Source organism: Homalodisca vitripennis, chromosome 1 (assembly GCF_021130785.1).
Source record: "Homalodisca vitripennis isolate AUS2020 chromosome 1, UT_GWSS_2.1, whole genome shotgun sequence".
Classification (NCBI taxonomy): domain Eukaryota; kingdom Metazoa; phylum Arthropoda; class Insecta; order Hemiptera; family Cicadellidae; genus Homalodisca; species Homalodisca vitripennis.
The window spans coordinates 101,863,221-101,876,460 of NC_060207.1; the positions used below are offsets into that span (position 1 = coordinate 101,863,221).

At 35.6% G+C, this 13,240-nt stretch overlaps 1 protein-coding gene across 1 annotated transcript in view; it reads right to left on the reverse strand.

The window, feature by feature from the left end:
- The window catches only part of LOC124373499, a 67,305-nt gene that overhangs the window by 22,529 nt on the left and 31,536 nt on the right, over window positions 1–13,240 (reverse strand). The window contains exons 11-13 of the mRNA XM_046831888.1: window positions 11,143–11,232; window positions 8,085–8,147; window positions 919–3,819 (exon numbers count right to left, since the gene is read on the reverse strand). Of these exons, the coding sequence (XP_046687844.1) occupies window positions 919–3,819; window positions 8,085–8,147; window positions 11,143–11,232 (3,054 nt within the window). The remainder of the gene's footprint in view (window positions 1–918; window positions 3,820–8,084; window positions 8,148–11,142; window positions 11,233–13,240) is intronic.

Sequence of the window (13,240 nt, forward strand, 5' to 3'; positions counted from 1 at the left end):
ATACTGATATGTGATTAATTAATCAGATTCTCTGACATTACTATTGTTCCATTGCTATATATATATATATATATATATATATATATATATATATATATATATATATATATATATTTATATGAAAGGAATGTGTTTTGCAATTATATTTACAAACACAACTAATGCTTAGTCACATGTCTTCCTTAGACTTCTATTTCAAACATAACATTTGTACAAACCAGAAATTTTGGATAACCAGTTAATAAATACATTACTAAAACATAATTTTAAATTATTATATTAAAAACCAACTTACTAATATATTAGTAATTTATTAATTTTCACAAGTGCAATACTTTTTGCTTTCATAAAAAACAAAATTCTAAGAAATAAAACAAGCATAAGCGTTTTACAAAATCCTGCAGCACTATGCCATATTTTAGCATAAAACTACTCTGTAGGAGTGTGTTACAAGAACAGAATAGCATTAAAATGGTTTAATACAAAACACAGCAACGTTTTATCTGAGATATTATGATCCTGTAATGTTCTTATGTTAGTAGTTTTAGTAAATAATACTAAGAGTAATATATTTGTTTACTAATGTAGATACATATCATAGTTTTGTTTTAGTTATTTATTATTTACAGTTGATTGATATAGAGAAATCCACCAAACTGCAACAGCACTGATTTATGTTCTATATAATTAGTCAAGCATTGTATAAAGTTCAGTTCACAACTACATTACAAAGGTAGATTCTTTTTTATCATTTTTTGCATAACGGGTAAAAGTTTCATAAATTTTAAGATTTTCAAACAATTAACTTATAAAAGTTCATATAATCTTTCACGTGCATATATAGATACATTACAAATTGAAAGGACTATTACTAATTTTAATTTATATAAAATGAATGAAAATTGTTAAAATTATTACCTGCTGCTTCTGAGGTGTGAGCTGGATGGTTTGAACCCTCTGCACCATATTGGATGGGTGGGTGGAGTCGCATTGGGTACTGATGGGCACCAGGCTGGGTGGCTCAGGCTCTTTCTCACAACTAGGGGCAGTTGTCTGGGGGCCCTGACGCTCTTCGTGCATCATTGGCTTCACCACAGCTGATTTCTTTGGTAACTTCTTCGGTTTTAGAGCTTTAGATGCAATAGGCGGTGTGGGAGATTTGTTAATGACCAGGTTCGGATGAGACTGCGCTATACTGTCGAGGAATGAGTTCTGGAAGGAGTTTGCTGATGATGTGGTCGTAACAGGTCTCTGAGGCTGCCTTGTTACTGCCTGAAGGGGCTTGGTTATTGCCGTCGTCGTCTGACACGTGGCCAATGAGGTTATTACAGAGGGATGGTTATTAGAACTGTCCATCTGATGGTTCAGGTGAGACCCACATGTGGACACTGGTTTCGATGGAAACTGTTGGTAATGATTAACCAACGTGTGGTTCTCTAAGTGTGAGGTCTGTGTTTGTGATGTGGCCATTGGCTGTGGCTGGTAGGACGGTGAAGATTGTGTGACTACTGTCAGGTTCGGGCGGTTTGAGAATGTCGACTTTGGTGTTTGTGTTTGTTGCTGCTGTTGTTGCGGTGACGGTTGCTGTTGTTGACTGTGTTGGGGACTGTGAGCAGGAAAGACAACAGGACTCTTGTTGGCTCCACCCCGAGGAGATTGTGGAGACATAGTGGGGTTACATCGGGGACTGATGATGGTGGGTTGATACTGTTGTGGGACCTGTGGAGAACGAGCTGGCTGTTTGGGCTGGAACTGTGGCCTGATCACCTGCTCTACAGTTTGTACTCCGCTGCTCTGCATCTGTCTGGGTGGTTCAACAGCACCACTGGAGAGCCTCAGCCTGTCGTTCATCGGTGAACCAGACACAATATGTATTCGTTGGTCACTGACACCTCCTGTGCCTGCAAGAGAAGTTACGACGTGAAGCCTCTGTTGTTCACTAAGCGAAAGGTTCCCTGCTGAGGAAATGTGACAATGTTCAGAATTTGCCATTGTTGTAACAATCTGAACAGTAGGGTCTGAGCTCAGACCGGCTACCAGTTGTAGTCTTTGTTGTTCAGGAGCTAATGACACACTATTGTGACTGGTATTGGAGAGAATTTGTACCCTACTTTGTTGTTGTTCATTCAGGGATAAAATATTAGTATTAGGAACACCTGTCACAATTTGCACCCTATTTTGTTCTGATATCACAGGATTGGAGTTTGAAGACCCTGACACGATATGGACCCTATTTTGATGGTCAGTAAAAGACAAACTCGGCATAGTAGTTGCAATCTGCACTCTGTTTTGTTCATTCTGTACCAACTGTATTCTTTCTGGCAGTGAAGTTGCTGTTCGGTTTGGAATGCCAGATACAATTTGGACCCTGCTAGGTTGATCTGTAGTGTTTGTTGAAGCTGATACCACATGTACTCTGCTGGATGGTTGTTCATTAATTTGGATTCCCGTAGCATTGCTGACACCAGATACAATCTGAACCCTGTTCTGTTCACAGGACATGCTAGAGTTGGCCAAACCAGACACAATATGGACTCTATTTTGTTGCTCCGCTACTGACATTCCATTACTCTGCATTCCTGAAACAATTTGAACTCTATTCTGCTGTTCTAAGGATAATGAGTTGGAATTTTGCATCCCGGAAACAATTTGTACCCTGTTTTGCTGTTCAGTCAGTGACATGGAGTTTGCGGTTGGCACGCTAGAGATGATCTGGACTCTATTCTGCTGTTCAGTTAGAGACATCGCCTTGTTGGTGATGCCGGAAACTATCTGTACCCTGTTCTGTTGTTCCGTCATTGACATGGCACTGGAACTGTGGACTCCCGAGACAATCTGGACACGGTTCTGCTGCTCTAATGACATCGCACTAGACTGTGGCACTGCCGACACGATCTGCACTCTATTTTGTTCACTGAGAGACATAGAAGAAGGGTTGGCGACCCCCGACACGATTTGGACGCGGTTCTGTTCAGTCAGAGCCATGGAACTTGAACTAGGAATGCCGGACACTATTTGTACCCTGTTCTGTTGCTCGGTGAGAGTAGAATTAGGAACACCGGAGACAATCTGGACCCTATTTTGTTGCTCTGTGAGTGAAAGAGTGTTGGCACTAGGAACACCCGAAACTATTTGAACTCTGCTCTGTTGATCAGTCAATGACATCCCTGTAGACATTTGACTGCCTGAGACTATCTGCACTCTGTTCTGTTGTTCTGTCAAGGACATGGTGGTGGATGTGGGAACACCTGACACTATATGAACTCTGTTTTGTTGCTCTAAAGACATGGAGGTCGAGCTAGGAGCACGAGAGACTATAGTGTGAAACCTATTCTGATCATTGAAAGACATAGTTTGCGAATGAGGAACACTCGAAACAATTTGCACTCTGTTTTGCTGTTCACTCACAGAGTTGGACACTATATGTACCCGGTTTTGTTGTTCACTAAGTGAGTTCACTATTTGCACCCGGTTTTGCTGTTCACTCAATGAGTTGGCAACTATTTGCACCCGGTTCTGTTGCTCACTGAGCGAGTTCACTATCTGGACACGGTTCTGTTCACTGAGTGCGACCGTTGCACCGGACGGCACCACTTGGATGCGGTTTTGTGTTGGCTGGATGCCATTGATATCGGTGACAATGCGCACACCATTCTGTGCTGGATCCAGTAGAGTAGGATTGGCTACCACTACGCTGGTGGGAGTGTTGGTGGGCCGTCTCATGTTGGCATTGATGACTACTTGTGGAGCACTCGTCAGTGCCACTCCACCACTCTTCATCACTAGTGAGTCCGTGTTAGCCCAGCTCAGCACCGCAGTCTGTTAACAAACAATCCTCTCTCAGTGTACAAGAAATACATTTATATGTCAGATTCACATTTAAGAATATTTGTTTTTAACTGATACACCTGACCTTAACCAACTGTTAAATAATTTTGTATGGTTTTTAACAATAATCTTATAACTAACAATGACAATATAATATATATCTTATAATATAATACAATATATATCTTGAAATATTATTTATATTTTGTTTTAATTATTTTAAAAATTAGATGCTTAGATTTATTATTCAACCTATTGGGTAGCAATGAAATATTTTCCCCTTCATCAGTTAGCATTTGCGTAATTAGCGTTGACTGGCACTGCTTGTCATGCTATATTATTTATTTTTTAGTCTTAAAATATTCCTGATATAGATTATTTTGACATTTGTGTATACTATTATATTGGTATGATGGTCAGTCTGATAAAACAAAACATGTACGATTTTGAACCTGGTTGAGTCTCATGAAATCAATTGTTGTTTACCATTTCATCTGTTGATTGTTTTGATTAGTTGGCGTGTGAAATAAGTTGCAGCAAGACTGAATTCTGTCTTCTGAGAGTAAAATTTTTTTGGAGAACATACTCAATAAAAGTGAAAATTAAGTGAGTGACGGTAACTTTGATAACGTTTTGAAAAAAATTAGTAGTGAAAGCGACAATGAAGAAATTCATGAAAATGATGCGACAAGACCTAACCGTCAAACTTAGGAGTGGACAAGCGTAGCAAATGATCCACATCATTTTATTTTTAGTAATAGAGCTGATACAAATCCAATTAAAATATGTGAGTAAACTTAAAATACAAGGAAAAAATACAATTTTTACATGTTATATGGTCGTTTAATATTTTTAATTGACTCAAATCACCATTCTGTCACTAAAAAAATAAAAACAAATTCAGTACTGAGGGTACATATTTGAATTTTAATTGGTAGACAATGGGTAAAAGGATATTTTTAATTCATGTGAAACATCACTTTCACAGTACAAATCAATCTAAAAGCTGGAAGTTGCTGGATAATGATTGTTAACGACATTCATTAATGTAACTATTAAACAAGTACAAAAATTACTCTGAAAGTTTTGAGGTATATGAAGAGTTTTTGTTCTGGCCTTACCAAACGTTAGACATGTTCAAAGTAATCCTCTCTAACATCAAACCACTTTTGAAGTTATATTTTCCACTCATTGAAAACACCCAATCACTCTGCTTTTGAAATAGATTCAAAATATTTACCATTGTTTACTTTGGCTTCTGAGGAAAACAACAATAACCAGAAGTTACAAATAGTGAGATCAGGTGGACCAATGAATAATTTGGAAATAATCCGATGATCACTATTAATTAATTAACTATTAAGCAGTTTTAGGATCTACTGGCTGATTCTCACACTCAGCTTTTTTTTCATCTATCAAATTGTCACAATAGAGGGATACATGACTGGCATGTCTCCTCCAAAGCATCCCTCTCAGATCACAAACACATCCACTTCAGGGTGAGGGAATTCTCACCTTATGTGCTTACCTTTAGAAACACCATAAGAGCAGACTGGGGATTGTATGGAGGCATATTAAGGAATAGAATCGTTATTATGTTTCATAAGATTCACTCTACCTTGGATATCCAACATGTTGGCTAAGATAAGTGATATCTAAGAACCCTCCCACAAGGAGCTGACCCAGTATAATAAGGTTGTAAGGCTAAACGTCTATCATGGAGAAGATTCTGCAGTGACATTAAGGGTATGCAAGATTGCTTCTGGCCAGAGACAGAACTATCTCATCTGGGGTGCTTGAGGAGCCGGCACATGAGCTCATCTTCAGAGATGACAGATCTTCAGAGCCCACTTACCATTGTCTATCACTCTGTTAAGATGTTGGTGAAGTCTTAAAATATCCACCTGTGAGCCGAGTAAGAAGCTGCTGTTGTTGCTGTACACCACTGGTTAGACCGGAGATGGTGTATGGGAGTGTAGTGTGATGGCCAAACACAGAGATTAGCCTGGCATGAAGAGAACTTGCCAGTCTGCAAAGACTTGCATGTCTATTCATCACAGGTGCTGTTAGCAGCTGTCCCAAAGCTGCCCTGGACTGTCTGTTGAATCTTCGGCCAATAAACCACATACAGGCAGTGGTTAGGTTCTCCAATGTGAGAAGCTCTGGTGTGTAATAGACTTGCGGTCACACCAGAATCACTCTAGAGGTAAGTGGTAATGGTGTCCTTGACATGCCATTGGATCACATAAGAACCAGATTACTCCTTCTGCAGACCATTTGAGGTACGAATTCATTCTACAGTTGAATGATTCACTGGAAGGAGATACTTTTTCTATTTCGATCTGGAATAGTACACAAGACAGTTCTAGGACTAAAAGGGGAACTGTTACGGAAATTCAAGAAGAAGCTCTGGCATGGTGTTCTATATTTCTATGAGTGAATACCACACTGTATTTCAGACAAAAGCCACAGCTGAAATGGAGTGCACAAGTGAAAATCTGAAGATAGGTGTCAAGTCAAGGACATGAAAATTGGCATCTTCACAGGCAACCTGATGATCTTTAAGGTCCTATCCTCCAGTGAGTTCAGGTCAAGAATAATCTGGGATTGTTACATTGCTGATTCTAAGCAAGATAGGCACAACAATTTCAATCTGTGATGGGTCCCTAGGCACAGGAATTAGAGGTAATGAGACCGCTAATGCATTGGCAAATGAGGCATCATCAACGAAGTTCATGGGGCCTCAGCTGTTCTATGGGATATCCAGGAGATTTGCATGTCTGGTAAACAACTCCTGGGCAAAGAACAAACATCATAGTAGATGGATCACCACGCCTTAGCTTAGGATGAGCAAACTTGTTTAGATTTTGAGAGAGGTTGTCCTAGATGCAGTTGCAGAGTTGAGGTTACAGTTGGAGAGAGGTGTTTTACGACGGATAACAGGGGTTGTTACTGGGCAGTCATCTGAAAAAGCACTGTCACAGGATGGGCGCCTTCAATGGAGATCATGTGTGTAGGATGTGTAGAAGCACGTGGAGACATCTAAGCACATAGTTTTTGACATTGATAAACTGGGAAGAGAGCACAGATCTTTGGAACACTGATCAAAGCACAAGTGATATCTCAGTGAGCTAATGCTAAGTTACAGCAGAATTTCTTGAATGGGTCAGAACATATTGAACTTCTTTTATTACACGTTGGGGAGTGCAAAAAACCCTACTTCTGGCTGACGTGCTTAGATTTTGGGACCACCGGCCCCTTTTGAATGAATGAATGTACCCATTGAGAAAAAATTTTCCTGACTTAAATACCATGCAAGATTATTCACACTGCTGTAGATCCAATACCTAGGGAAGCTTCAATTATTAAATAAGTGCAGTGTGTGTTCTCAGATCATAATACACATCCAATCACAGTTACCTCGAGTGAGATGCGGACCAGTGATAAGAATGAAGCTTATTCCATTATGAACTATCTGTCGGTAATTAAAAACTTTCAAGGTGAACCTCATACCCAGTTATAACAAAATACAATGACAAATTAAACTTTTCATTGACTTACGAATTTGTACGGTTTTATTTTATTTTAAGTATCTGTTATAGGTGTTGTGTCAACTGGTGATACTAATGTCACAGGTTTCATTGTATTTACTACACATCATTATTTCAGGATTAATTTCATTGCTTAATTAATGAGTTAAATAATTGTTTATAAACTGATTTACATTACATAATCAGTGTGGTAATGAAAAATCTCGTAAATCATAAAACGTTTTTACACATTACATCTTAGTGTAATGAAAACTGTTTAAATACATATAATTAAAACCGTATTGAGTATTTTCTAAAATCATGGTATGAATTTAATTAGTTTAGAAGTAATACACAAGCTGGCAATTGATTTCATTATTATGGAACATTTCAATATCGATTTTACGTAAAACTATTTTGCTTATACAATACAAATTGGATCGCTGCTCATGTTGGACTAATACTAAAATTTTGATGTATACATTCATAGTGAATTTAAATATTATAGAATTATTCAATAAGTACTACGGTATGTTACCTATTAGTATTTTAGATCAATTTGTAATATTATGTATACATGTTGTACTTACTTCCTTCTTAAGTTACTTTTTATGCATGCACTTAAGTTTACCTATACAGCTTTCCTTTAATTTTTTTAAGTTACAAGTGAAAAAAATGTGTCCCATAAGTATTATATTTTAAACTGTACATATCACTATTGTTTACCTGTAGGGACTGTAATAGAGCTGCTGAATCTTTGTTAGAAGCACCAGCAAGACTGGAGTTGTTCTGCGAATAGCAAGTAAATTAACAATTTATCAATTACATACACTTCACTAGTCTAGATCTCTGACATATGGTTTATGCTAAAGTGATGATAGAATATTAGATAGTAAGAACAAGAACTATCATAACACATGGGCTGGCATGTGTTGAAATGCTCAACCAAACATTGTATGCATAAGAAATGGAGTTTGATTTTAAAATATACATTACCGAAATTGCACTTATTGCACATTGTATCAATTTGTAGGAATACGTAAAGAGATATCACCAACCAGTACTGTTAATTTTTATAAACATTGATAAGATTTTAACTGCGAAACTGAAAATCTCCAAACCAAAAACCATAGTTATTTTATTAATTCAATTTAATATGATTCTTACTAAAATGCCTTGTTTGGGTTCATCAAGTACACCTATGACCTTATATTATGAGTTTTTATTAAAAACTTCAAAATATCATGAACACTTTAAATTCTACTGAAGAGAAATTAATAATCCTGGAAATGTTATCGAGTAACTACGAAAGTACGATTAACACCAAAATAGTAATTTCTTATTTTACCGATAAAAGTGTTTCTTGTCACAGACCTTTAAATTATACATCAAATGAAAACCAATGCATTGTTTTTCTTTAGTGGTCTTTAACGTTCTTAAATCCTGATTCTAGTTGCCAAACTGTGTGATTTTCACAGATGTAAGTTTGTTTTGTTAGCTTCTGTGCAGAGAGATTGTTATTTTTAAACAATTAATAATTTTTGTTCATAAGCTTTTTCATTCAAATTCTGTAATAATTTTGTTCATAAGCTTTTTCATTCAAATTCTGTAAAGTTGTATCGTACACCATTGAATACAATACTTCACAATGAGTGATCTTCTTGGATCATTTAATCTTTTTTATAGGAGCCAAAAATGTCTTGATATTGATAAATTTTTCTGGTTTTCTTCCGCAGTGGCTGGAGGGAACTATGTTTACCTTTAATACATCTAAAACCAAATTTATTGACTTTCATGTATGAGGATGATCTAGCAATGTGAACTCCTGTATTATTACAGGGGATTAAGAAATCAAATCATTTCGGTCAAAAGAGTATTTAGGGCTGAATATAGATTCCAACCTTAACCCTTTTAATGCCGACGAGCGCCACGACGCTCGTCACTGTTTATTCGAGAAATGCCGACGTGCACCGCGAGCGCACGTCATTAGGTTTTACGAAAAATGCCGACGTGCGCTGGGGGCGCTCGTCCGGTTTTTGTTATATTGTAGTTTTAATTATTGACTAAATGCCACTAAACTTTGCATACTGTATCTAGACACTACTACTATTGATACAAACTCAACATGTGATGACGTTATCAGCTGTTTTCAACCTCATTTACGTCCAATCATTCAGTGAGCGTCTGGTTTCTGTGGTAATACGTTGTTGCTAGGTTATGTTTTAATGGGAATTATTCGTGCTTTTCTTTTGTTTATTTCAGTTTGCTTATATTATTATTAGTTTTGTGATTATTGTAAATAGATTTGACCATGAGTAAAAGAGGGGGATTCATACTTTGTGCTTCGGCAAACACAAGTGTTAAAAAAATTTTAAATTATGTACCCTATATTGTAAATAATTAATTTTAATTTTATGTAAACTACTTTCTTTATTATTTCAACAAACAATTTTATACATTGGGCTAAACAACACGTGTAAATAAAGTGATTTTGAATGAAACTGACCAAAATATGTCGTACTGAATTTTACTGTAAAATGTGGACTTTACAAGGTTTTCAATAAAACGCTGTAACTTCACTATTTTTCAAGGCAAGTTCTTCAATTTGGTGTGTGTGTTAAAAATTAAATATAGTACAATTTCCAGTAACTACTTTTTAGTTAAGGCTAATAATAAAGGTACCTTTATATGTTCAAACTAATTTTTTTTAAAATTTTTGTTTTTTTATTTTTTGTTTTTTACAAATATAAATTATATAAATTTGTAAAAATGTTAATACTCATTTGTTTCAAACACTTCACATTATGACATAAAAAACAACACCTCAATGGATAATTTCCTTCAATAAATAAAAAAGTTATACATTTTTTTTAAATAGTTGTCAAATTATGGAAAAAGGGCCTGGCATTCTTCGCATGTACTTTTTGAAAACAGGTTGGCATTTTTCGAATGGTCACTGAAAAAATGTCTGGCATTAAAAGGGTTAAGTTCCAACATCTTATAAAACAAGGTATACAGCAAAATGGTAGTGGCATTTTTATATTGTGTTGAATTTCTTATTTTGGTAATAAGGAAATACTTTTAACCGTACATTTTAGATGTACTTACCCTCATTTTGCCAATGGTTTTCTGATTTGGGTGGCTGAATTTACTAGAACACAGTACATCTTACGTATGCACAGGAAAAGTCACTAAGGATCGTTCTTAAGAGACCTAACAAAACCACAGTCAAGGTTTATTTTGTTTAAATAACCTTGTGACTTTTTCCAGTTTATTCATATTAATAACCATGTCCTTTTTAAAACAAAATACTAATCTTTTGTAATACTACACATATCCCAGTGACTCAATGAAAAATCTGCACCGCACACCTATTCCTCAGCACTGTACAAAGTATTTTTTAAAGACAACTTTTGGATTCTACTGGAAAATTATTTAATATCCTGCCAGTAGACTTGTGAGCTGAACCAAGAATGCTAAGAAGAGCCAAAAGTGAAAATATTTCTTTGAAATAAAGTATACTATTCTGTAAACAGTTTTTATCTGTCAAGGATGTAGCCTAAAACATTTAGCACTTAGGCTACAAACTTAGTTATATAGGTGTTGAATCTATGAAAAAATTGTTTGCCAGTGTCAAATAAATAATTTGTTATAGTAAATAATAGATTAAGTTTTAATCCAAATAAAAGCTACTATCTATTACATTGATTAGCCTACCTAATGTTATAAATAAGTTATTGCATCAATTCTGTTTTAACGAGTAGAGAGTGAACCTGTATTATACCTGCAAGATACCCTCGCCGTGATGAGCCAACAGCTGAGCCAACTGAGTCTGGGCAGTAGCTGCGATGCTGGGGGTCACTCCTCCACTTACCTGTAATATACATCATGGTCATCCTTAACACCAAACAATATGTAAGTTGTACAACAATAATCCAGTTTGGAACATGAATTTTCTGCAGGCTATTGTAGTCTATTACAGTAAAATCTACTTGCCAGCTCGTCTTATATATCTTTTTAAAAGTAAATATTCAACTTGAATTTGATTTTCTTCATCGCTATTTGAAGGGAATACAAAATATAGGTAAATCTAAGCACCACCATAAATCACTTAAATATTACTATCAGTTATGATAGAGTACAATCCGTCATCAAAACTTCCTAAAACTATAAGCTTTGCAAACAAAGTATATGAACTGGGCAAGTTCACAGGGTGTTCGGGTGAATCAATTTCTCAACAATTTCTATGGAGCAGAGGTGAGACTAGGTGAAATTGTGATGTAAGTGTTGTTGTCAGTTTTGAAATTGTTGTCAGCCCCTATAAATTGCTGGCCTGATTTTTACACATTTTTAAGCTTTTAAGAAAAAAAAACTTCGGTTCAATAACCACATGCTAAAAATAAAATACACTTTTTTTTAAAGTGTACAAAAAATGAACAAAATTTTTTAGTTTTATTAATAATTGTCCATATGTACATACAATATATAGATTTTTAAACTATATCATGTGAAAGGCCATGAAATTGCAATAAAAAATTCATATATAATACTATTTTTTTCCCAATGAACTAATTTCAACGATATACTGTGAAACTTTTATGCACTTGGCAGCAATACTAGAAACAATAAAACCAAACTTAGTTGCTATGGAAAACCCAAAATATAAGTATTAATATTATTACACTAATAAATGTAAACTGTACACTGCTTTATGATTTGTTTTTACATCAAAACACAATTGTGACGTGAAGACCACACGTAATTCAATTTTAAATGTTCTCGGGTTCTAACTCGGACACGGTGATGGAAACTATCCCAGATCAATCAGGTTGTTGTAATAAAAATGCTCTCCTCGGTTGGCCAATAAAACAATTTAATTTATTGTGAAAACAATTTGAGTTTTATTACATAATTTAAAACCAGTTCAACATTTACAAATTTAGAACGGGAGAGAGAGCGATTTCACGCGAGCTTGACACGTTCAAAAACACGGCACGACTGCCACTCAGCACACCGAACTCCGGGAACAGCGTTGTACCAGACGCTACCTCAGCAAAATTCCTGCTTGTCTAACACCCAGTAACTGCGCAGTTGCTCTGAGTATGGAAAGTTACCAGGCTTACTGGTGACAGACCTGGGCTTACAATTCATGTGTTGAATTAAACTATATATCTTCTCCACCTGCACTGCTTAACCTAATACGTCTGACAGCATATATTCATTACTACTATTAAATGTTATGCTGAATAAAAATAAAAGATATTACTGATAATTTAATATTTTAAATTGGCTGATTAAGACCGCATACGATGTTACCGGTCTGGTCTTAGAACTATATGCTGGGGGTCGTCACACAATTACGGAACAACGTAACCAATACTATTGATTGCGTAGCCCAAACACATAATTCATTCTGACAAACTTATTGCCTAACAGACCATCACCATCATCATAGCTATTTATCATACCAAAGACCTACAAAGAAGAAACAAAGAGATCATTAATTGATACATTTAAACTTATCAAATGCTGCTATGACTATTCAGATATTTCAATTGTGTACTATACAAAATATTGTCTAAATGAGGATTATCGAGTCAATCAATGGCAGGTATTTACAAGGTTTTTACTGCAACTGATTTGCTTGTGCCAAAGCACTTCAAGGGTTAAACAAAATCACCATCAATCCAATTTCTGTCATTCTTAATACTTTGAAGACTGATAATATAACAAGTTGTCAAGGTATATTATGCAAAGTATAGGCATAAATAAATTCTTAACGTTTTAAAATTTTCAAACCACCCCTAGTCATGATAAAAATGTATTAATAATATATAAACTTAAAGTATTTTATAGAAGAAATATTTATATAACTACAAAAA